The sequence below is a fragment of the Bombina bombina genome, chromosome 8, assembly GCF_027579735.1.
Source record: "Bombina bombina isolate aBomBom1 chromosome 8, aBomBom1.pri, whole genome shotgun sequence".
In the NCBI taxonomy this organism is placed as follows: Eukaryota; Metazoa; Chordata; class Amphibia; order Anura; family Bombinatoridae; genus Bombina; species Bombina bombina.
This window is the reverse complement of record NC_069506.1, coordinates 259621699-259645869: the sequence shown is the minus strand read 5'-3', so window position 1 is coordinate 259645869 and position 24171 is coordinate 259621699. Positions and strand designations below refer to the sequence as shown.

General features: G+C 34.1%; 1 protein-coding gene and 1 pseudogene across 1 annotated transcript; one reads left to right on the top strand and one right to left on the bottom strand.

Annotated features, from left to right (window-relative positions):
- The first annotated feature begins 345 nt into the window (after nt 1-345).
- LOC128638989 (sushi, nidogen and EGF-like domain-containing protein 1) lies at nt 346-7427 on the top strand. The gene is made up of 5 exons (XM_053691128.1): nt 346-385; nt 469-498; nt 708-838; nt 3011-3289; nt 7263-7427. The coding sequence occupies exons 1-5, from the start codon at nt 346-348 to the stop codon at nt 7425-7427; spliced, it is 645 nt and encodes a 214-aa protein (XP_053547103.1).
- Nucleotides 7428-8427: 1000 nt separating this feature from the next.
- On the bottom strand, nt 8428-15494 carry LOC128638988 (sushi, nidogen and EGF-like domain-containing protein 1; annotated as a pseudogene).
- Between the last annotated feature and the right edge of the window lie 8677 nt (nt 15495-24171).

Genomic DNA, 24171 nt, shown 5'->3' with positions numbered 1-24171 from the left:
AGTATCAAATGATTTTTGCAATCAGCCACACGGACTCCAGGTTTTCGCTCGAGCAAAAACCTTTTTACCTTCAACTTGAATAAAATTAGTGCTAGAATAAGATTGATTAAACTTGACTGGTTCAAGTGTTCAATAGCGCTAATATGATTGCGCTCTAGGCCATTGTGTTACTTTTACATATTATTAAGGTACGTTTTGGGTAATTTTTTTTCTAGATTATTTGGCAAACTTTATTGAGTCTTTCCTGTTGGTAAATTATTCACACACCTGAAAATATAATCATATACTGCGAAATGTGATAAAGTTGTACTCTTCTCTCTTAGAATTCCAAAACCTAAAACAATAATGAAGTGTCTCTTGAAGTGTTTTCCACTTTTTCTCCTTGGTAAGTATTCAATATCTCTGTAACCCAAATAAAATAATAGTTTGTATAAAATTAATATTTCTTTTTCTTTTTTTATTTCACAGTTCTCCAATCAGCATTTTGTGAAGACCAAGGTAAAACAACAATGTAATATGCATTAATATGCATTGTTCTCAAGAACACAAGATTTTCCATAATACCTATAATTTATTCTCTAATTGCTACTGTGTATCTTTGTGTATTGGTGTGAATGCATAAATATTTAAATCTATAAAATTATATATATATATATATATATATATATAAACATATATAGATATTTATATATTTATTTTTTTTAAAGACAATTTGCTATATCCATATGGACCATCTGAAGGTGATAAAACTACTCCAGTAGAAGATGATGGAACATCTGGGGAAGTTTCTATTTCAGTTGACTTTAAGTTCTTCGGTAAAAAATACAAATCTCTCTTTGTAAGTAACACTTTCCACATCACCTAATATCATATAGTTTTGAATAAAATATATATTATAATAATAGATAAATGGTTGGGTAAATATTGAAGTGAACTATAGTTACTGGTATACATTGGATTAGATGCACTAAATCTTGCCTTGACTACAAGCTTGCAAAGTGAGAATTGCCAGGCTTGAGGGTTCCCTTGAGGAATGCAAAAAGGGAAAATGTTCTGTTTCTCAATTAGGAACATTCTCTAATTCCAAAGGTCTAAAATTCATCAGCAAGACCCTCAAATGGGCAGATCTCAGAAAATTAATTGAAAAAGGGTCTGAACCAGGACTTCCCTATAAGCTTACCTTCACAAAAAAATGAAGAAGTTTATTAGAATACCACCTACTCTTGCACACCCAATAGCGTGAGAGTAGGACCTGTCAATAACTGCAGCAATTTTTATCCTCCAACTTTAAGCTGGGGGAGAGAGTTTATGAATCAGTGGTTTAAACTGCTGCTTCATAAATGTCAGTTGCAGTCTCAAATAATCGAGCCTGCAACCGATCAGAACTTTCAGAATTTTATAATTCTAGACCTCATATTTAAATGTAGGTTACACCACTTAGCAAGATACACAGATCACATTGTAAAATGTGTCTTTAGATCATGCCATCATGGACTTCATAGCACTGACCGGTCATTTTAGACCATCTTGCCTGAGTGTAAAGCTTTAGATTATCAGGCACTAAGAAACAGAAATAAATGCAATGCTGTACTCCAAAAAATACAAGTTTAATAGGAGCAGGAATATACCATGTCATAGAACTACCCTTAAATGTGCTATCCATCTTAATTGTTAGACTCTCTGGTGTTCAAATCCTCATAGCTACTGAAAAACAGTAATAACTTTTACTACATATTTGCTAATGGAAGTATATAAATTGCATTTAAATTTAAAAAAGACCCATGAGCTTTTCAATTTTGACCTTTCTATTCCTTTAAGGGAACAACAGTGGACAGTTTTTGGTAGCAATATCATGGTGTTTTAGAGGGGTTTTAAAGTTCTGCAAAGTGAATATGCATTTATATATTCACCTAAAAGGGATCCATGGAGTAATTTGACTGGTTATTACTTGAGCAAAAACAAGTGTTCAGTATGTTTTAAAAACCTAATAGACAAAGGTATGTATCTCTTTATTTCCACAGAATAAATGATAACATTTGAATGCCATGTGTAACAGCTGAATGCAGCATTCAAATGTTACATTTGAATTTTGAATCCTATAGACTTGCATTAAAATCTATGAAAATCAACATTTGATTGTTATATTTAATAATCAGATGATACAGAATAACTTTTTTCCAACATTATTTCTAACTAATGGGCCAGAACAGCTTTTTTCCCACAAACATTTTACCTTTGTTTAGGACCAACATTGTGCCAGAACATTGAACCATTCTTAATGTTTGGGAAGCATATTAGTTAGTTAAACATCATGACTTGTCTCTCTATAAAACATAAAGGCAAATTATAGTATATTCACATTCCATTGTGGATCCAGTTTTTATAGTAGAAGTGTACAACCAAGTAATTTTTTTATGAGTGCTTCTTATAATTTGCCTTTAATGACAAAATAAAAACACATAACCCAAACCTCAACTAGTGTCCTATTTTGGTCAAACAGGAGTAACCATGTTCTGTTAATAATCCAAACTCTAACAAGATCAAGGGGCCTATTTATCAACTCTGTCTGCCTGCTCTGAGCAGGCGGACACACATTGCAGAAAATCAACCCGATCGAGTACTATCGGGTTGATTGACATCTCCCTGCTGGCGGCCAGTGAATCTGCAGGGGGCTGGTACAATGCTGAATACAGAGAGCGCATTGCTCTCCACATTCAGCGAGGTCTGGCAGACCTTATCCGCATTGTCGGATCAGGTCCACCAGACCTTTGATAAATATCCCCCTAAGGGTACCAGCAGTAAAAGAAAAATGATTCTCCACTTTTTTTTTTAGGTATAATCTTTTCATCTTTTACCCTATTCTAAAAACCATGATAGTGTTTATAACAACTAGTAGTGTAATTAAATCTACCCATATCCCTTTCTGATATATAGGGTTGATAAACCATCACTGCATCATTATTTTTAAATCAGAAATTCTTAATTTACATTTATTTGCCTTTTTTTCTAGGTGAATAACAATGGAGTAATTTCATTTAGCACACCCGTGTCACAATACACCCCTGATGCATTCCCACTAAAAAATGGAACATTTGTTACGCCTTTCTGGGGAGATGTGGACAATGATCTTGCAGGATTGGTATATTTCAGGGAGAGCACAGACTCTAATCTGATGGAGAGAATTTCCAAAGACATGGATAAACACCTACCTAACTTGCATTATTTATCTACATGGGCTTTTGTTGCTACTTGGGACAAAGTGGCCTATTATGGATCAGCATCTAAAAAGGTCAGTTCTTCTTATACAAGCAAAGTGGCCATTTACAGTTTTAGCCATTACTACGGAATGATGACTATTATGTCAGAATTCTTAAAACAAAATATCAAATGAAGATTTTGATGGTAAAACATTTATATTATTCTCTTGACCTACTTAGGCTGCTCATATAAACCAACATCATTTATTTTCTTTAGTTTGAGACAACTGTTATTCCTTCAAATATTATTTAAGTTATTTAATTACTATAATAACACTTACAGTTCCTAGAGTTTTTCTTGTATATTAAAATGTAATCATGGACACAAATTAATAGATACCTGTAAATATATATAAATATTGTATTAATGGCAGCTGTAAAAATCTATTTAGTCTGAGTTAAAAGGGTTTCTGCTTCTTTGATATTTTGCTTTGTTGAAATGGCACTTGTGATTGATTAAATCTATTGCCCAATGGCTAACAATTGCCTCCCAAAGAAATTGAAATCCATAAAATACTGTATAATTGCCCTAGTTTGGATTTTCTTCCTCGTTTATTGGGAATACAAAACATTTTTTGTAGTAATTAAACCTCCTTTGTTAATTTGCAGTTAGTTTAAAATGAATTTAGCAAATAAGATTAGAAGCATTTATGTTTTCTCTGTATTTTTCATTTAAATGTTTATAAATGTGGTGTTTCCATTTTTGTATTGATATAAAATACTCTATTTTTTAGATCACTGGTCCCTCTCCTCTATTTTGCTTAAAATCACCTTCTTTTGTATTGACCTCTTCAATGAAATTCTGGTGTTTCTACATCTATATTGCCATAAGGCTTATACTTCATGCTTTCCCTTACAGTGCACCAAATAAAAATATAGAATAATGCTGGATATAGAGTGCTTATTTGAGCAAGTGAACCAAAATCCTATTTCTAGCAGTACAAGTGTGTACCAACTATAAACCAAGCAAACTTGGATATAAAATTGTCTCCCATTTTATGTGTTCACAGATTGTCAATTTTACCTTCTGGAGTGTATTTAATTGTTTGCAAACAACTAATTTACCTTTATTTGTTATTTGAAATGGCCACTTTTGCCTATTTATCCCCTCCTACACTGAAAATATGAGTAACAAACATTTTTTTCTGTAGAAAATCTATGTAAATAGGAGACAATAACACTGTTTAATCTCCCAGTGAGGGGTATGATGGAGAGAGATTTTGCATTTGAAATAGCTGTTTGTCTTTATTCAACCCTCTCAACTATTATTATTAATACCTAACATAAATGCTTGCAAGCTCAGCCCATTGTTACAGGCATGTCCTAAATGATGGTTTTAATGGAAAAAAAAATCAAAACAGTTATTGCAATCACAGAAATAAACATGAAAGAAACATTTACCAAACATTTAATACTCTTCGGGGGGTACAACAAGCCATTTGGAACGCATTAATGGGAAACTAATTTTATATTACAGTGTCCCTTTAAACTTGCATATCCAAAGTTAGTTCAAAACAGTTATAAAAAAATAAAAAAAAATAGCCACCTGTGAAAAATATATCAGACAGATATCCATAGATCTCCTATAATATTTACTGAATTATATGCATTCCAATCTAAACAAATATTCATGACGAATGGTAGTGCAGTCAAATTATTTATGTTAAGGCAGGACCTCTTTCCTTTGGCTGATATTATTTATTTGTTTATTTATTTCATGTTGCACTGAGTAGAAAAAATATACAGCAAATCAAAGGAAAGTTTACAGAACTCAGTTGAGAAGACTGCAAACTCAGCTATTTCCAAAGTTTATGTTTTAGCAGCCATGCAAAATTGGCTTTTGTTGACTATTAATCTTAAGGTGTTAAAAATAAAAAAAAGTTAGGTTGATAGATGACTATTTATGAATAAACATCAGAGGCTTTTAAACATTAGTTCAGTCCATTCATAAACAAAAAAACTACTTTTAGATTCTAATACAGTTAAAGGTTAAATGTTAAAGCAATAGGCGTGCGCAGCATCTGTCATTAGGGTGTGCATCCACTGTAATTCAGCACTTATATATATACTAGGGAGTGCTAATAATGTCCAAGGGGCCATGGACTCTTACATGTATATGTATACTGTATATCCTATACCGTGGGTTTATGACATCTTTCAGGTTACAGTATTTATCTGGTCCACTATGAAGTTGTATGGGTGTTGAGACCTATATAATCTGTGGTCTCACAGTATTTCATTTGGTCAGTTTGTAATATCGATGTAGGGGTGCAATCACTACTAACTGATAATATCTTAATATACCAGCAAATTATAGGTAGTTTCTCCAACAGTCGCCAAACCCCTAGTAAGCATGAGAGAAGGCATCACATCGATTATGACCCCCAACCTGTCTGGGGATTAGGGCCATTAATCTTATTGGCTCTTTAATTGTCCACTTGGGACATTTGTTGTACATCTGCAGTACAATTGATAGTGAAGTCCATAAGTGCTATATTTTAAATATATTTTAGTTACTTTTTCAAGTTTATATGTAAATAGCGTTTATTATTTTTAACAAACCTAGTAACAGGATGGTAATAGAGAATACCAGCAAGGGGCAAGTACCAGTTTATTGTGGAGTTCATGTATTTGGGTACATAACAATTTTCCACAATACAATGTACTTAGAATAGTTGTGGCAACTGCTATCCCTTAAGAAGTTTGATATGCATAACTAATGGTAATGCATATAGTATTTTGTTTTTGTTCCCATGGTTACCACTTCTAGCCTCTAATATACCATCCCTATATGTGTGAGTCACGATAAGTCAAATGAGAGAAGTTTAGATCATTAGCTGTGTCTGCATATACACTCATGACACTTGTAGTTCATAATGTTTGTGTGATTACTTATAAGTTAAGTTTTGTTTTTTGACAATACACTATGAGACCATGGCATGGTAACTAAGACCCGCTCTTAAGAGTAACCATACAGGTTACTATGTGGGCATGTATCGCTAAAAGTTCACTATGTTATGTTATGACACGCTATTGTATTAACACTTATTTTCTTGGATGATATGTTTATGTACATTTTGTAAGAGCCGGTGGAAGACGGCGAAACCGGAAATGACACATTAGTCCTTCCGGTGACACGAAATAGTGGAACGCAGGTTTGTTTTAGCCATTCACTTTGTCGCTTCTTTGGGAATACACAGGTTGGAGTGTGTGTGTTTTGATTACAACTTGATTTGTTTGCCTATATATTATTTGATATATCTCACTTTATGTTATGCTGATGAAGGGTAGTATATACCCAAAAACGTTTCAATAAAAATAACCTTTGTTATTCTATTATTTGAAAAGCCCTGAGAGTGCATTTGTTCGAGTGGGTATATATATATATATATATATATATATATATATATATATATAAATAAAACACATTAGTATACATATTTACATATACACACACATGTACACACATATGTACACTTTCACACTCACTCATACTAATTATTATAAATACAACATTACCATGTCCAAACCCCTTAACTCTTTCCCTCCATGTCCCTTCCCCCCCCCCCCCCCAAGCCCCCTCTGTACTCTAACCCTAATGCGTATTCCATTGCACTTTTAAAAGGGGACGGAAATATGAAATCAAGTCATATCCCCTGCTTCCCTCACTGATTGGCTGCTGCATGCCAGAACATCCTGTGGGAAAAGCCTGTAAAAACAAGAGCCAGGATCCCATAAGAGCCCAGTGTGGGCACCTCTCAAACGGAGGGAGCGCTGTGTGATGGATGTGGGCCTGGTCAGATCTTTGACCTCCCTACTGTACCTTTGAAATGCTACAGAGTGCACAGGGTTGATTAGGGTGTTCCCAGGCACACCCTGTGTGCAAGCCTATGGTTAAAGTTATGAGTGAAGAAAACCACAATCCACCTTGTTAGTGTGTATGAAATAGGACATTCTATATGATTTTAATTGTTAAAAAAATCTTTTCTTTGTATGACTCTGTAGGTCAACACTTTCCAGGCTGTCCTTACTACTGATGGTTACAGGTACTTTATAATCCTGAATTATGGGGATATCCAATGGACAACAGGTACAGCTAGTGATGGTGATGCTAACACAGGCTTAGGAGGAACACCAGCCCAGGTAATGCAATATAACATAACTGTATAAGCAATCTCGATAAAAAACAGTCATGCATAGAATTAAATGAAAGTGACCTTCTAGTGAGCTTTAAACAGAAACATTTTAAAGGGAAACTTTTAAGGAATATAAGTGATCTTAACACTATGGGGTCAATTTATTAATGTGCAAGCGGACATGATACGATATAGCGTATCATATACGCTGCACATCGATAAATGCTGACAGCATACGCTGTCAGCATTTATCATTGCACCAGCAGTTCTTGTGAACTGCTGGTGCAATACCGCCCCTTGCAGATTCGCGGCCAATCGGCCACTAGCCGGGGGTGTCAATCAACCAGATCGTATTCAATCTGGTTGATTTTTGTGCGCCGCCTCAGAGCAGGCGGACAGGTTATGGAGCAGCAGTCTTTAGACTGCTGCTTCATAACTTCTGTTTCTGGCTGAAGGCTCGCCGGAAACACAGGGCATCAAGCTTGATAAATTGACCCCTATAAACTAACTTGCAGGGCAAAATATATATATATATATATATATATATTTTGCCCTGCAAGTTAGTTTATAGGGGTCAATTTATCAAGCTTGATGCCCTGTGTTTCCGGCGAGCCTTCAGCCAGAAACAGAAGTTATGAAGCAGCAGTCTAAAGACTGCTGCTCCATAACCTGTCCGCCTGCTCTGAGGCGGCGCACAAAAATCAACCAGATTGAATACGATCTGGTTGATTGACACCCCCGGCTAGTGGCCGATTGGCCGCGAATCTGCAAGGGGCGGTATTGCACCAGCAGTTCACAAGAACTGCTGGTGCAATGATAAATGCTGACAGCGTATGCTGTCAGCATTTATCGATGTGCAGCGTATATGATACGCTATATCGTATCATGTCCGCTTGCACATTAATAAATTGACCCCATAGTGTTAAGATCACTTATATTCCTTAAAAGTTTCCCTTTAAAATGTTTCTGTTTAAAGCTCACTAGAAGGTCACTTTCATTTAATTCTATGCATGACTGTTTTTTATCGAGATTGCTTATACAGTTATGTTATATTGCATTACCTGGGCTGGTGTTCCTCCTAAGCCTGTGTTAGCATCACCATCACTAGCTGTACCTGTTGTCCATTGGATATCCCCATAATTCAGGATTATAAAGTACCTGTAACCATCAGTAGTAAGGACAGCCTGGAAAGTGTTGACCTACAGAGTCATACAAAGAAAAGATTTTTTTAACAATTAAAATCATATAGAATGTCCTATTTCATACACACTAACAAGGTGGATTGTGGTTTTCTTCACTCATAACTTTAACCATAGGCTTGCACACAGGGTGTGCCTGGGAACACCCTAATCAACCCTGTGCACTCTGTAGCATTTCAAAGGTACAGTAGGGAGGTCAAAGATCTGACCAGGCCCACATCCATCACACAGCGCTCCCTCCGTTTGAGAGGTGCCACACTGGGCTCTTATGGGATCCTGGCTCTTGTTTTTACAGGCTTTTCCCACAGGATGTTCTGGCATGCAGCAGCCAATCAGTGAGGGAAGCAGGGGATATGACTTGATTTCATATTTCCGTCCCCTTTTAAAAGTGCAATGGAATACGCATTAGGGTTAGAGTACAGAGGGGGCTTGGGGGGGGGGGGGAAGGGACATGGAGGGAAAGAGTTAAGGGGTTTGGACATGGTAATGTTGTATTTAAATAATTAGTATGAGTGAGTGTGAAAGTGTACATATGTGTGTACATGTGTGTGTATATGTAAATATGTATACTAATGTGTTTTATTTATATATATATATATATATATATATATATATATATATATACCCACTCGAACAAATGCACTCTCAGGGCTTTTCAAATAATAGAATAACAAAGGTTATTTTTATTGAAACGTTTTTGGGTATATACTACCCTTCATCAGCATAACATAAAGTGAGATATATCAAATAATATATAGGCAAACAAATCAAGTTGTAATCAAAACACACACACTCCAACCTGTGTATTCCCAAAGAAGCGACAAAGTGAATGGCTAAAACAAACCTGCGTTCCACTATTTCGTGTCACCGGAAGGACTAATGTGTCATTTCCGGTTTCGCCGTCTTCCACCGGCTCTTACAAAATGTACATAAACATATCATCCAAGAAAATAAGTGTTAATACAATAGCGTGTCATAACATAACATAGTGAACTTTTAGCGATACATGCCCACATAGTAACCTGTATGGTTACTCTTAAGAGCGGGTCTTAGTTACCATGCCAATGGACCTAAACATCATAGTGTATTGTCAAAAAACAAAACTTAACTTATAAGTAATCACACAAACATTATGAACTACAAGTGTCATGAGTGTATATGCAGACACAGCTAATGATCTAAACTTCTCTCATTTGACTTATCGTGACTCACACATATAGGGATGGTATATTAGAGGCTAGAAGTGGTAACCATGGGAACAAAAACAAAATACTATATGCATTACCATTAGTTATGCATATCAAACTTCTTAAGGGATAGCAGTTGCCACAACTATTCTAAGTACATTGTATTGTGGAAAATTGTTATGTACCCAAATACATGAACTCCACAATAAACTGGTACTTGCCCCTTGCTGGTATTCTCTATTACCATCCTGTTACTAGGTTTGTTAAAAATAATAAACGCTATTTACATATAAACTTGAAAAAGTAACTAAAATATATTTAAAATATAGCACTTATGGACTTCACTATCAATTGTACTGCAGATGTACAACAAATGTCCCAAGTGGACAATTAAAGAGCCAATAAGATTAATGGCCCTAATCCCCAGACAGGTTGGGGGTCATAATCGATGTGATGCCTTCTCTCATGCTTACTAGGGGTTTGGCGACTGTTGGAGAAACTACCTATAATTTGCTGGTATATTAAGATATTATCAGTTAGTAGTGATTGCACCCCTACATCGATATTACAAACTGACCAAATGAAATACTGTGAGACCACAGATTATATAGGTCTCAACACCCATACAACTTCATAGTGGACCAGATAAATACTGTAACCTGAAAGATGTCATAAACCCACGGTATAGGATATACAGTATACATATACATGTAAGAGTCCATGGCCCCTTGGACATTATTAGCACTCCCTAGTATATATATAAGTGCTGAATTACAGTGGATGCACACCCTAATGACAGATGCTGCGCACGCCTATTGCTTTAACATTTAACCTTTAACTGTATTAGAATCTAAAAGTAGTTTTTTTTTTATGAATGGACTGAACTAATGTTTAAAAGCCTCTGATGTTTATTCATAAATAGTCATCTATCAACCTAACTTTTTTTTATTTTTAACACCTTAAGATTAATAGTCAACAAAAGCCAATTTTGCATGGCTGCTAAAACATAAACTTTGGAAATAGCTGAGTTTGCAGTCTTCTCAACTGAGTTCTGTAAACTTTCCTTTGATTTGCTGTATATTTTTTCTACTCAGTGCAACATGAAATAAATAAACAAATAAATAATATCAGCCAAAGGAAAGAGGTCCTGCCTTAACATAAATAATTTGACTGCACTACCATTCGTCATGAATATTTGTTTAGATTGGAATGCATATAATTCAGTAAATATTATAGGAGATCTATGGATATCTGTCTGATATATTTTTCACAGGTGGCTATTTTTTTTATTTTTTTATAACTGTTTTGAACTAACTTTGGATATGCAAGTTTAAAGGGACACTGTAATATAAAATTAGTTTCCCATTAATGCGTTCCAAATGGCTTGTTGTACCCCCGAAGAGTATTAAATGTTTGGTAAATGTTTCTTTCATGTTTATTTCTGTGATTGCAATAACTGTTTTGATTTTTTTTTCCATTAAAACCATCATTTAGGACATGCCTGTAACAATGGGCTGAGCTTGCAAGCATTTATGTTAGGTATTAATAATAATAGTTGAGAGGGTTGAATAAAGACAAACAGCTATTTCAAATGCAAAATCTCTCTCCATCATACCCCTCACTGGGAGATTAAACAGTGTTATTGTCTCCTATTTACATAGATTTTCTACAGAAAAAAATGTTTGTTACTCATATTTTCAGTGTAGGAGGGGATAAATAGGCAAAAGTGGCCATTTCAAATAACAAATAAAGGTAAATTAGTTGTTTGCAAACAATTAAATACACTCCAGAAGGTAAAATTGACAATCTGTGAACACATAAAATGGGAGACAATTTTATATCCAAGTTTGCTTGGTTTATAGTTGGTACACACTTGTACTGCTAGAAAAGGATTTTGGTTCACTTGCTCAAATAAGCACTCTATATCCAGCATTATTCTATATTTTTATTTGGTGCACTGTAAGGGAAAGCATGAAGTATAAGCCTTATGGCAATATAGATGTAGAAACACCAGAATTTCATTGAAGAGGTCAATACAAAAGAAGGTGATTTTAAGCAAAATAGAGGAGAGGGACCAGTGATCTAAAAAATAGAGTATTTTATATCAATACAAAAATGGAAACACCACATTTATAAACATTTAAATGAAAAATACAGAGAAAACATAAATGCTTCTAATCTTATTGCTAAATTCATTTTAAACTAACTGCAAATTAACAAAGGAGGTTTAATTACTACAAAAAATGTTTTGTATTCCAATAAACGAGGAAGAAAATCCAAACTAGGGCAATTATACAGTATTTTATGGATTTCAATTTCTTTGGGAGGCAATTGTTAGCCATTGGGCAATAGATTTAATCAATCACAAGTGCCATTTCAACAAAGCAAAATATCAAAGAAGCAGAAACCCTTTTAACTCAGACTAAATAGATTTTTACAGCTGCCATTAATACAATATTTATATATATTTACAGGTATCTATTAATTTGTGTCCATGATTACATTTTAATATACAAGAAAAACTCTAGGAACTGTAAGTGTTATTATAGTAATTAAATAACTTAAATAATATTTGAAGGAATAACAGTTGTCTCAAACTAAAGAAAATAAATGATGTTGGTTTATATGAGCAGCCTAAGTAGGTCAAGAGAATAATATAAATGTTTTACCATCAAAATCTTCATTTGATATTTTGTTTTAAGAATTCTGACATAATAGTCATCATTCCGTAGTAATGGCTAAAACTGTAAATGGCCACTTTGCTTGTATAAGAAGAACTGACCTTTTTAGATGCTGATCCATAATAGGCCACTTTGTCCCAAGTAGCAACAAAAGCCCATGTAGATAAATAATGCAAGTTAGGTAGGTGTTTATCCATGTCTTTGGAAATTCTCTCCATCAGATTAGAGTCTGTGCTCTCCCTGAAATATACCAATCCTGCAAGATCATTGTCCACATCTCCCCAGAAAGGCGTAACAAATGTTCCATTTTTTAGTGGGAATGCATCAGGGGTGTATTGTGACACGGTGTGCTAAATGAAATTACTCCATTGTTATTCACCTAGAAAAAAAGGCAAATAAATGTAAATTAAGAATTTCTGATTTAAAAATAATGATGCAGTGATGGTTTATCAACCCTATATATCAGAAAGGGATATGGGTAGATTTAATTACACTACTAGTTGTTATAAACACTATCATGGTTTTTAGAATAGGGTAAAAGATGAAAAGATTATACCTAAAAAAAAAAGTGGAGAATCATTTTTCTTTTACTGCTGGTACCCTTAGGGGGATATTTATCAAAGGTCTGGTGGACCTGATCCGACAATGCGGATAAGGTCTGCCAGACCTCGCTGAATGTGGAGAGCAATGCGCTCTCTGTATTCAGCATTGTACCAGCCCCCTGCAGATTCACTGGCCGCCAGCAGGGAGATGTCAATCAACCCGATAGTACTCGATCGGGTTGATTTTCTGCAATGTGTGTCCGCCTGCTCAGAGCAGGCAGACAGAGTTGATAAATAGGCCCCTTGATCTTGTTAGAGTTTGGATTATTAACAGAACATGGTTACTCCTGTTTGACCAAAATAGGACACTAGTTGAGGTTTGGGTTATGTGTTTTTATTTTGTCATTAAAGGCAAATTATAAGAAGCACTCATAAAAAAATTACTTGGTTGTACACTTCTACTATAAAAACTGGATCCACAATGGAATGTGAATATACTATAATTTGCCTTTATGTTTTATAGAGAGACAAGTCATGATGTTTAACTAACTAATATGCTTCCCAAACATTAAGAATGGTTCAATGTTCTGGCACAATGTTGGTCCTAAACAAAGGTAAAATGTTTGTGGGAAAAAAGCTGTTCTGGCCCATTAGTTAGAAATAATGTTGGAAAAAAGTTATTCTGTATCATCTGATTATTAAATATAACAATCAAATGTTGATTTTCATAGATTTTAATGCAAGTCTATAGGATTCAAAATTCAAATGTAACATTTGAATGCTGCATTCAGCTGTTACACATGGCATTCAAATGTTATCATTTATTCTGTGGAAATAAAGAGATACATACCTTTGTCTATTAGGTTTTTAAAACATACTGAACACTTGTTTTTGCTCAAGTAATAACCAGTCAAATTACTCCATGGATCCCTTTTAGGTGAATATATAAATGCATATTCACTTTGCAGAACTTTAAAACCCCTCTAAAACACCATGATATTGCTACCAAAAACTGTCCACTGTTGTTCCCTTAAAGGAATAGAAAGGTCAAAATTGAAAAGCTCATGGGTCTTTTTTAAATTTAAATGCAATTTATATACTTCCATTAGCAAATATGTAGTAAAAGTTATTACTGTTTTTCAGTAGCTATGAGGATTTGAACACCAGAGAGTCTAACAATTAAGATGGATAGCACATTTAAGGGTAGTTCTATGACATGGTATATTCCTGCTCCTATTAAACTTGTATTTTTTGGAGTACAGCATTGCATTTATTTCTGTTTCTTAGTGCCTGATAATCTAAAGCTTTACACTCAGGCAAGATGGTCTAAAATGACCGGTCAGTGCTATGAAGTCCATGATGGCATGATCTAAAGACACATTTTACAATGTGATCTGTGTATCTTGCTAAGTGGTGTAACCTACATTTAAATATGAGGTCTAGAATTATAAAATTCTGAAAGTTCTGATCGGTTGCAGGCTCGATTATTTGAGACTGCAACTGACATTTATGAAGCAGCAGTTTAAACCACTGATTCATAAACTCTCTCCCCCAGCTTAAAGTTGGAGGATAAAAATTGCTGCAGTTATTGACAGGTCCTACTCTCACGCTATTGGGTGTGCAAGAGTAGGTGGTATTCTAATAAACTTCTTCATTTTTTTGTGAAGGTAAGCTTATAGGGAAGTCCTGGTTCAGACCCTTTTTCAATTAATTTTCTGAGATCTGCCCATTTGAGGGTCTTGCTGATGAATTTTAGACCTTTGGAATTAGAGAATGTTCCTAATTGAGAAACAGAACATTTTCCCTTTTTGCATTCCTCAAGGGAACCCTCAAGCCTGGCAATTCTCACTTTGCAAGCTTGTAGTCAAGGCAAGATTTAGTGCATCTAATCCAATGTATACCAGTAACTATAGTTCACTTCAATATTTACCCAACCATTTATCTATTATATAATAATATTTTATTCAAAACTATATGATATTAGGTGATGTGGAAAGTGTTACTTACAAAGAGAGATTTGTATTTTTTACCGAAGAACTTAAAGTCAACTGAAATAGAAACTTCCCCAGATGTTCCATCATCTTCTACTGGAGTAGTTTTATCACCTTCAGATGGTCCATATGGATATAGCAAATTGTCTTTAAAAAAAATAAATATATAAATATCTATATATATATATATATATATATATATATAATTTTATAGATTTAAATATTTATGCATTCACACCAATACACAAAGATACACAGTAGCAATTAGAGAATAAATTATAGGTATTATGGAAAATCTTGTGTTCTTGAGAACAATGCATATTAATGCATATTACATTGTTGTTTTACCTTGGTCTTCACAAAATGCTGATTGGAGAACTGTGAAATAAAAAAAGAAAAAGAAATATTAATTTTATACAAACTATTATTTTATTTGGGTTACAGAGATATTGAATACTTACCAAGGAGAAAAAGTGGAAAACACTTCAAGAGACACTTCATTATTGTTTTAGGTTTTGGAATTCTAAGAGAGAAGAGTACAACTTTATCACATTTCGCAGTATATGATTATATTTTCAGGTGTGTGAATAATTTACCAACAGGAAAGACTCAATAAAGTTTGCCAAATAATCTAGAAAAAAAATTACCCAAAACGTACCTTAATAATATGTAAAAGTAACACAATGGCCTAGAGCGCAATCATTTAGCGCTATTGAACACTTGAACCAGTCAAGTTTAATCAATCTTATTCTAGCACTAATTTTATTCAAGTTGAAGGTAAAAAGGTTTTTGCTCGAGCGAAAACCTGGAGTCCGTGTGGCTGATTGCAAAAATCATTTGATACTCATAGTCATATAAATGGCTGCAGATGAGCCCTCATTGATGTTGCTGCGATCACAGCCAATCGTTTTCCCATGTACCTGTCCTGTTTGGTTGACTTCAATTAAAATGCTCAATAAAATTCCACAGCTAAAATGACTAGATAAATCCCAGACAACACTTTTCAAATTATGACCCCTCAAAACATTTTAAATTTATCATTAGTTCTGTGCATGCCCACTAACATCACCCAACCATATTGGATGATGTAAGCAAGAAAGGTCACCAATAGGATACAAATGCTAAGTTAATACCAATTAATAATAAGCCCTTTTATACTTATAAATTAGTGAAGCAAATGCACCAACAAAACACATTTGTCTACTAAACTGATGTCGCCCCTTTTCAAATCCCTTGGAGAGATATGCCCATATATCTATATAGTTATGGAAAACAAGTGGTTAATAGCATGCAAGCTACTTATTAGCGCCACTACATGCTATTAAAAGGGATCAATCAATATATTGACCTTTCAACATGTGATGTATTCACTAAACCCATGATGTTGCTATTTAGTTTGCCTTTAATCCTGTGCGTTTGGGTTTTGGTTTAAGAAATTGTGAGATTAACAATGCAGGTAACAATTTTGTGTTGTTTTTGTGGGGTAAAGATTTCAAGATTCTAGCGTATTAGTGGCAGAAGCATTTTGGGATTGTGACAATTTTGTTATTTCCTTTCATAATCTACTCTGGCAACTTTGTCCTCTATTTTTTTTTCCTGAAATATGTTTTCCCATGGTCCCAGAAAGGTTGGAGTAAATCCTACAGAATAATCAATCCTAACCCTGCAACATTAAGATTAGTAATAGTTGGATCAGTGTAGGACACAGCAATTTCTGTCCCTAACTGATCTAAGCAAAAGTGCTTAGGTAAACATACTTGTGCTTTTCAAATGGTGCCAACAAATGGACCCTTCTAAATGTCTTTAGAATATCTATTTTACAGTACAGTTTCTTGGCAGTATCAAATTACCTAAATATCCCTTTATTCTATTTATGCTCTATAATTAAGCTATATCTATCTATCGATCTATCATCTATCCATCTATCTATCTATCAACTATCTATCTATCTATATATTTAATACATATCAGAACAACTTGAGCAGTGTAATCAATCAGAACCATGTAACTAATAAAGGTATCTTACCTACTTACGTTCTGATTCTCCTCTGTGATATGATGGTCTGAGTCAGGCTGCTATTTTATACACACAGGGAGTGGGGCAAGAGGCGTTGCCTTAGGTGTTTAAACAAAATATAATTCTTATTAATACTTCATTCTACACTAATCCATACAGATTTACATTCTTTGCTTTGTGTAATATCTTATTTGTAAATGGCACTGAATACATTTGTTGACATTTGCTTATTTCACAGATCAATTTGTCTTCCTTTATTTTTTATATACAAGTTTTCATTAAAAAAGCACTTGAAAAAGTGTTAATCTGTATTTAATTTGTAAGAGCAATACAATTAGTAAGAATGAAATGTGGACAAAAATAGAAGAATATTCCCTGTAACCTTTTACTTACTTTGCACACAAATATTTTGTCTATGGTACATTATCAAAATAGAACTCAAATCTATCCACCATAGGTACAGTTAAATGAGTACAAATCAGTAAATAATATCAACCAAAGTCACATGCAGTGCTGTACTGTAATGATTTTAAACATATTTATTTGTTTTCTATATTGTTGTGGAAACAACTTAACATGTTAAATGAGTATATACAATCAATATTTGTATTTATTCAAGACATCTGCAATATTGTTTTATTGTACTCTGGGTTAAAAATATTACATCAAAATCTCTTTGAAAATCCCTCTGAGTATTCTTTAATGTGCATAAGATTGTAATGCAAAATATTTTTCATTTATCTTCATAGTTAAACATATCTGTATAATATAATCAATGTTTCTCTATGTATGTGTATGTATGTCAATGTAATATCGTCAGCTTTTTTTTTTTCTAACACCCGAGATCTTGTATGTTTGAGCCCTTATAACTTTTGTGTGCAATATATTTTTTTAATAATTTTATTAGACGTGTTAATATGAGTGTAACTGTACTTTGTAATGTATTTTTGAAGTGTTTCGTGAAACTTTTTTGTTGAGAAAACTGTTAACTACAGCTCTTCAAGCGCAAAAAGGTTTGTTGCGTAAAAGATCACATCACGCTGAAACCTCATAACGCGCTACTTGTAATCTTGGCCTATGTTATTACATTTCATCCTGTCCCTGCAGCTCTTTTCTAATCAGTTTTCCTGTTTTAATAGCTTAAAGGTGCCAAATACTGAAGCTCCGCCTCTTTGTACTGGGAGCTGCCATCTTGGAGCTCAGGTATTCTCACAGCCTTTGACAGATGCTGTGCATGATACAAAGCCGTAAGTTTTTGAAGCTCTTGCATTACTCTATATTATTGTTTAGCGTTTAAAAAAAATAATTTGGTGCAACTGAAGACTGTATAAAAAAATGCAAAAAATGTAAAGCTCACATGATCTGGATATATAAAATGGCGGCACTTCCAACCTCTTTTAGAGTTTGGTGGTTCTGGTGTGTCTCAGAAGCCAGCAAACTCTAAAGGAGAGTTGGAAGCATTGCCATTCTATATATACACATTCCAAAATCAAGTCAAAGAGAGACTTTTTGGTGAGCAGCATCACCCTAAGGGAAGTGTTTTCATATTATATTGTTTAATTGACTGTTTGTATAAAGCTCACATGATGTATCATGCACATTACCTGAAGCACTTTATATAGCTTTAAAATAGTGGACAATTGTACTGATCTGGAAGTGTGCACTGCTTCTGTCACAGGCTGTGATAATACGTGAGCTCCAAGGTGACAGCCCCCAGTAAAAGAAACAAAACTTTCAGTATCTGGCACCTGAAAAGAGCTGCAGGAACAGGATGAAATGTGATAATATAGTGAGTAGTTACTATTCTTTTGTAGTTGTGCACAAAAGTCTAATGTCCCTTTAAGTCTATTTGGTGAGTAGATAGAGTTAAATCATTCTGAAAGAGAAGACTGACCTTTTTAATAGTTTTTTTTTTAAATTGTGAAAGCACCAAAGAAGATTTCTTCTCAACCCTCCAAATGTTTGTGTTCCACAAATCCTTACTGTATCTACTCTAAATTGATTATGAGCAAGTCCACAGCCATCCCAGGGGGTGGTACATAATGAATTCACAGTAAGCATATCTTTGGAGTGCAGTGAATAGACTGCTTCTTAAGGTATTCTTAACATATGGAAGTATTAATTCATTTCAGTGTAGAAATGCTAGCAACAAGCATATACATATATATATATATATATATATATATATATAATATATAAGTATCTATTTAAAAATAAATAGTATACTTTCTTCTATGTGTTAGAACATTGGAATGTAAAATATTTATGACTACCTTTGGTTTAGCGCTGTAGGTTTATCTCCTGCCAGGTTAGCGCATGAGCGATAAGTGTTAGAATTTTTTACAGTTTGTGTGCTTTATTAAAGTCTATGGGGAGAAGTAAGCGTGATCATCCTGAAGCTAGCACACATTGTTTTTCTCTCACAAGCAAACATTTTACTTTCAACTTGTAATACACATGCTAAACCATGTGTATTAAAAGTTTTACTTCTCAGACATCCAAGTCTCCCTGAAGTGGGAGTCTGCCTGATTGTATTAGTGACTCCTGATGCCAGCAAATGGACTGCAATCTCCTGAAACTCAAAGTACCATGATCCAATTTGGCCCAAATACGAAAAAGTGTTTCTTTAAAGAATGCCTTTAGTTGCTGGGACTTTATAGAACCCTCAAAGCATGCATCTGTAACCAAAATAGCCCCACTGTTTTTAATTAAATAAAAACAAAATACATCTTATTTACTGCACGTAATTAAACTTTGTATTCTAAAATATTTTGAGCATTCAACAAGCGTACGATCACTGGAAAATTAGTTTATTGTTTGTGCAATAAGCTACTTTTTTATGTGACTTTAGTGGGAAGTACTTTTAGGGTTTCAAGTGTGTCCAATATATAAATGGGATGGGGGGGGGCGGCGCAGTTGCAGGAGAAGCCACTCTCCCTGAAATGGTTTTTGCAGGTTGGGATGTCTGACTTCTGGAGGTGTTTGCCTGTAAGGGAAAGTGTTAAATAGTGTTACCATTATAATCTGGCCATTAAAGGGACATTAAACACTAAGGTCAGATTACAAGTGGAGCGTTATTTAACGCTCCTGCTCGAGTGTTAGTGTTAACTGTGCTAGAACTAAGCTTTTTGCGTGTAGGGTTGCGCTCATATTATGAGTTGAGAGTAAACTATTTTCATTTGCACATTAACCCAACGAGTGCAAAAAGCCAAGGGATAACCTATTCCTCATTGTCAATGGAGCAAAAAAGTGGAAACCCCCAAAGTGTATATATATATAGACTGTTTGATATTTATGTTTGTATATATGTATTTTTTATGTATATATGTACTATATTATATATATATATATATATATATATATATATATATGTATGTATGTAATTATAGTTGTGTATATATACTGTATATGTATATATAGATACATATATACAAACATAAACAAATATATACAAACATAAATATGTCTATATATATATATACACTTTGGGGGTTTCCACTTTTTTTGCTCCATTGACAATGAGGAATAGGTTATCCCTTTGGCTTTTTGCACTCGTTGGGTTAATGTGCAAATGAAAATAGTTTACTCTCAACTCATAATATGAGCGCAACCCTACACGCAAAAAGCTTAGTTCTAGCACAGTTAACACTAACACTCGAGCAGGAGCGTTAAATAACGCTCCACTTGTAATCTGGACCTTAGTGTTTAATGTCCCTTTAATGGCCAGATTATAATGGTACACTATTTAACACTTTCCCTTACAGGCAAACACCTCCAGAAGTCAGACATCCCAACCTGCAAAAACTCATTTCAGGGAGGTGGCTTCTCCTGCAACTGCGCCGCCCCCCCCCATCCCATTTATATATTGGACACCTTGAAACCCTAAAAGTAGCTTCCCACTAAAGTCACATAAAAAAGTAGCTTTATTGCACAAACAATAAACCTATTTTCCAGTGATCGTACGCTTGTTGAATGCTCAAATATTTTAGAATACAAAGTTTAATTACGTGCAGTAAATAAGGATGTATTTGTGTTTTATTTAATTAAAAACAGTGGGGCTTTTTGGTTACAGATGCATGCTTTGAGGGTTCTATAAAGTCCCAGCAACTAAAGGCATTCTTTAAAGAAACACTTTTTCGTATTTGGGCCAAATTGGATCATGGTACTTTGAGTTTCAGGGAGATTGCAGTCCATTTGCTGGCATCAGGGAGTCACTAATACAATCAGGCAGACTCCCTGAACTTCAGGGAGACTTGGGATGTCTGAGAAGTAAACTTTTAATACACATGGTTTAGCATGTGTATTACAAGTTGAAAGTAAAATGTTTGCTTGTGAGTGAAAAACAATGTGTGCTAGCTTCAGGATGATCACGCTTACTTCTCCCCATAGACTTTAATAAAGCACACAAACTGTAAAAAAATTCTAACACTTATCGCTCATGCGCTAACCTGGCAGGAGTTAAACCTACAGCGCTAAACCAAAGGTAGTCATAAATATTTTACATTCCAATGTTCTACACATAGAAGAAAGTATACTATTTATTTTTAAATAGATACTTATATATTTATATATATATATATATATATATATATATATATATATGTATATGCTTGTTGCTAGGCATTTCTACACTGAAATGAATTAATACTTCATATGTTAAGAATACCTTAAGAAGCAGTCTATTCACTGCTCTCCAAAGATATGCTTACTGTGAATTCATTATGTACCACCCCTGGGATGGCTGTGGACTTGCTCATAATCAATTTAGAGTAGATACAGTAAGGATTTGTGGACACAAACATTTGGAGGGTTGAGAAGAAATCTTCTTTGGTGCTTTCACAATTTAAAAAAAAACTATTAAAAAGGTCAGTCTTCTCTTTTCAGAATGATTTAACTCTATCTCTCACCAAAATGTAGACTTAAAGGGACATTAGACTTTTGTGCACAACTACAAAAGAATAGTAACTACTCACTATATTATCACATTTCATCCTGTTCCTGCAGCTCTTTTCAGGTGCCAGATACTGAAGTTTTGTTTCTTTCTACTGGGGGCTGTCACCTTGGAGCTCACGTATTATCACAGCCTGTGACAGAAGCAGTGCACACTTCCAGATCAGTACAATTGTCCACTATTTTAAAGCTATATAAAGTGCTTCAGGTTAATGTGCATGATACATCATGTGAGCTTTATACAAACAGTCAATTAAACAATATAATATGAAAACACTTCCCTTAGGGTGATGCTGCTCACCAAAAAGTCTCTCCTTTGACTTGATTTTGGAATGTGTATATATAGAATGGCAATGCTTCCAACTCTCCTTTAGAGTTTGCTGGCTTCTGAGACACACCAGAAGCCACCAAACTCTAAAAGAGGTTGGAAGTGCCGCCATTTTATATATCCAGATCATGTGAGCTTTACATTTTTGCATTTTTTTATACAGTCTTACAGTTGCACCAAATTTATTTTTTTTAAACGCTAAACAATAATATAGAGTAATGCAAGAGCTTCAAAAACTTACGGCTTTGTATCATGCACAGCATCTGTCAAAGGCTGTGAGAATACCTGAGCTCCAAGATGGCAGCTCCCAGTACAAAGAGGCGGAGCTTCAGTATTTGGCACCTTTAAGCTATTAAAACAGGAAAACTGATTAGAAAAGAGCTGCAGGGACAGGATGAAATGTAATAACATAGGCCAAGATTACAAGTAGCGCGTTATGAGGTTTCAGCGTGATGTGATCTTTTACGCAACAAACCTTTTTGCGCTTGAAGAGCTGTAGTTAACAGTTTTTCTCAACAAAAAAGTTTCACGAAACACTTCAAAAATACATTACAAAGTACAGTTACACTCATATTAACACGTCTAATAAAATTATTAAAAAAATATATTGCACACAAAAGTTATAAGGGCTCAAACATACAAGATCTCGGGTGTTAGAAAAAAAAAAAGCTGACGATATTACATTGACATACATACACATACATAGAGAAACATTGATTTATATTATACAGATATGTTTAACTATGAAGATAATGAAAATATTTTGCATTACAATCTTATGCACATTAAAGAATATCTCAGAGGGATTTTCAAAGAGATTTTGATGTAATATTTTTAACCCAGAGTACAATAGAAACAATATTGCAGATGTTTCTTGAATAAATACAAATATTGATTGTATATACTCATTTAACATGTTAAGTTGTTTCCACAACAATATAGAAAACAAATAAATATGTTTAAAATCATTACAGTACAGCACTGCATGTGACTTTGGTTGATATTATTTACTGATTTGTACTCATTTAACTGTACCTTATGGTGGATAGATTTGAGTTCTATTTTGATAATGTACCATAGACAAAATATTTGTGTGCAAAGTAAGTAAAAGGTTACAGGGAATATTCTTCTATTTTTGTCCACATTTCATTCTTACTAATTGTATTGCTCTTACAATTAAATACAGATTAACACTTTTTCAAGTGCTTTTTTTAATGAAAACTTGTATATAAAAAATAAAGGAAGACAAATTGATCTGTGAAATAAGCAAATGTCAACAAATGTATTCAGTGCCATTTACAAATAAGATATTACACAAAGCAATATGTAAATCTGTATGGATTAGTGTAGAATGAAGTATTAATAAGAATTATATTTTGTTTAAACACCTAAGGCAACGCCTCTTGCCCACTCCCTGTGTGTATAAAATAGCAGCCTGACTCAGACCATCATATCACAGAGGAGAATCAGAACGTAAGTAGGTAAGATACCTTTATTAGTTACATGGTTCTGATTGATTACACTGCTCAAGTTGTTCTGATATGTATTAAATATATAGATAGATAGATAGATAGATAGATAGATAGATAGATAGATGGATAGATGATAGATCGATAGATAGATATAGCTTAATTATAGAGCATAAATAGAATAAAGGGATATTTAGGTAATTTGATACTGCCAAGAAACTGTACTGTAAAATAGATATTCTAAAGACATTTAGAAGGGTCCATTTGTTGGCACCATTTGAAAAGCACAAGTATGTTTACCTAAGCACTTTTGCTTAGATCAGTTAGGGACAGAAATTGCTGTGTCCTACACTGATCCAACTATTACTAATCTTAATGTTGCAGGGTTAGGATTGATTATTCTGTAGGATTTAC

Coding starts and splice junctions, on each gene's coding strand:
- LOC128638989 (XM_053691128.1), top strand. CDS start 346: ATGAAGTGTCTCTTGAAGTGTTTTCCACTTTTTCTCCTTG. Junction 386..468: donor TTTTCCACTTTTTCTCCTTG/GTAAGTATTCAA, acceptor TTTATTTCACAG/TTCTCCAATCAGCATTTTGT. Junction 839..3,010: donor AAAAATACAAATCTCTCTTT/GTAAGTAACACT, acceptor CTTTTTTTCTAG/GTGAATAACAATGGAGTAAT.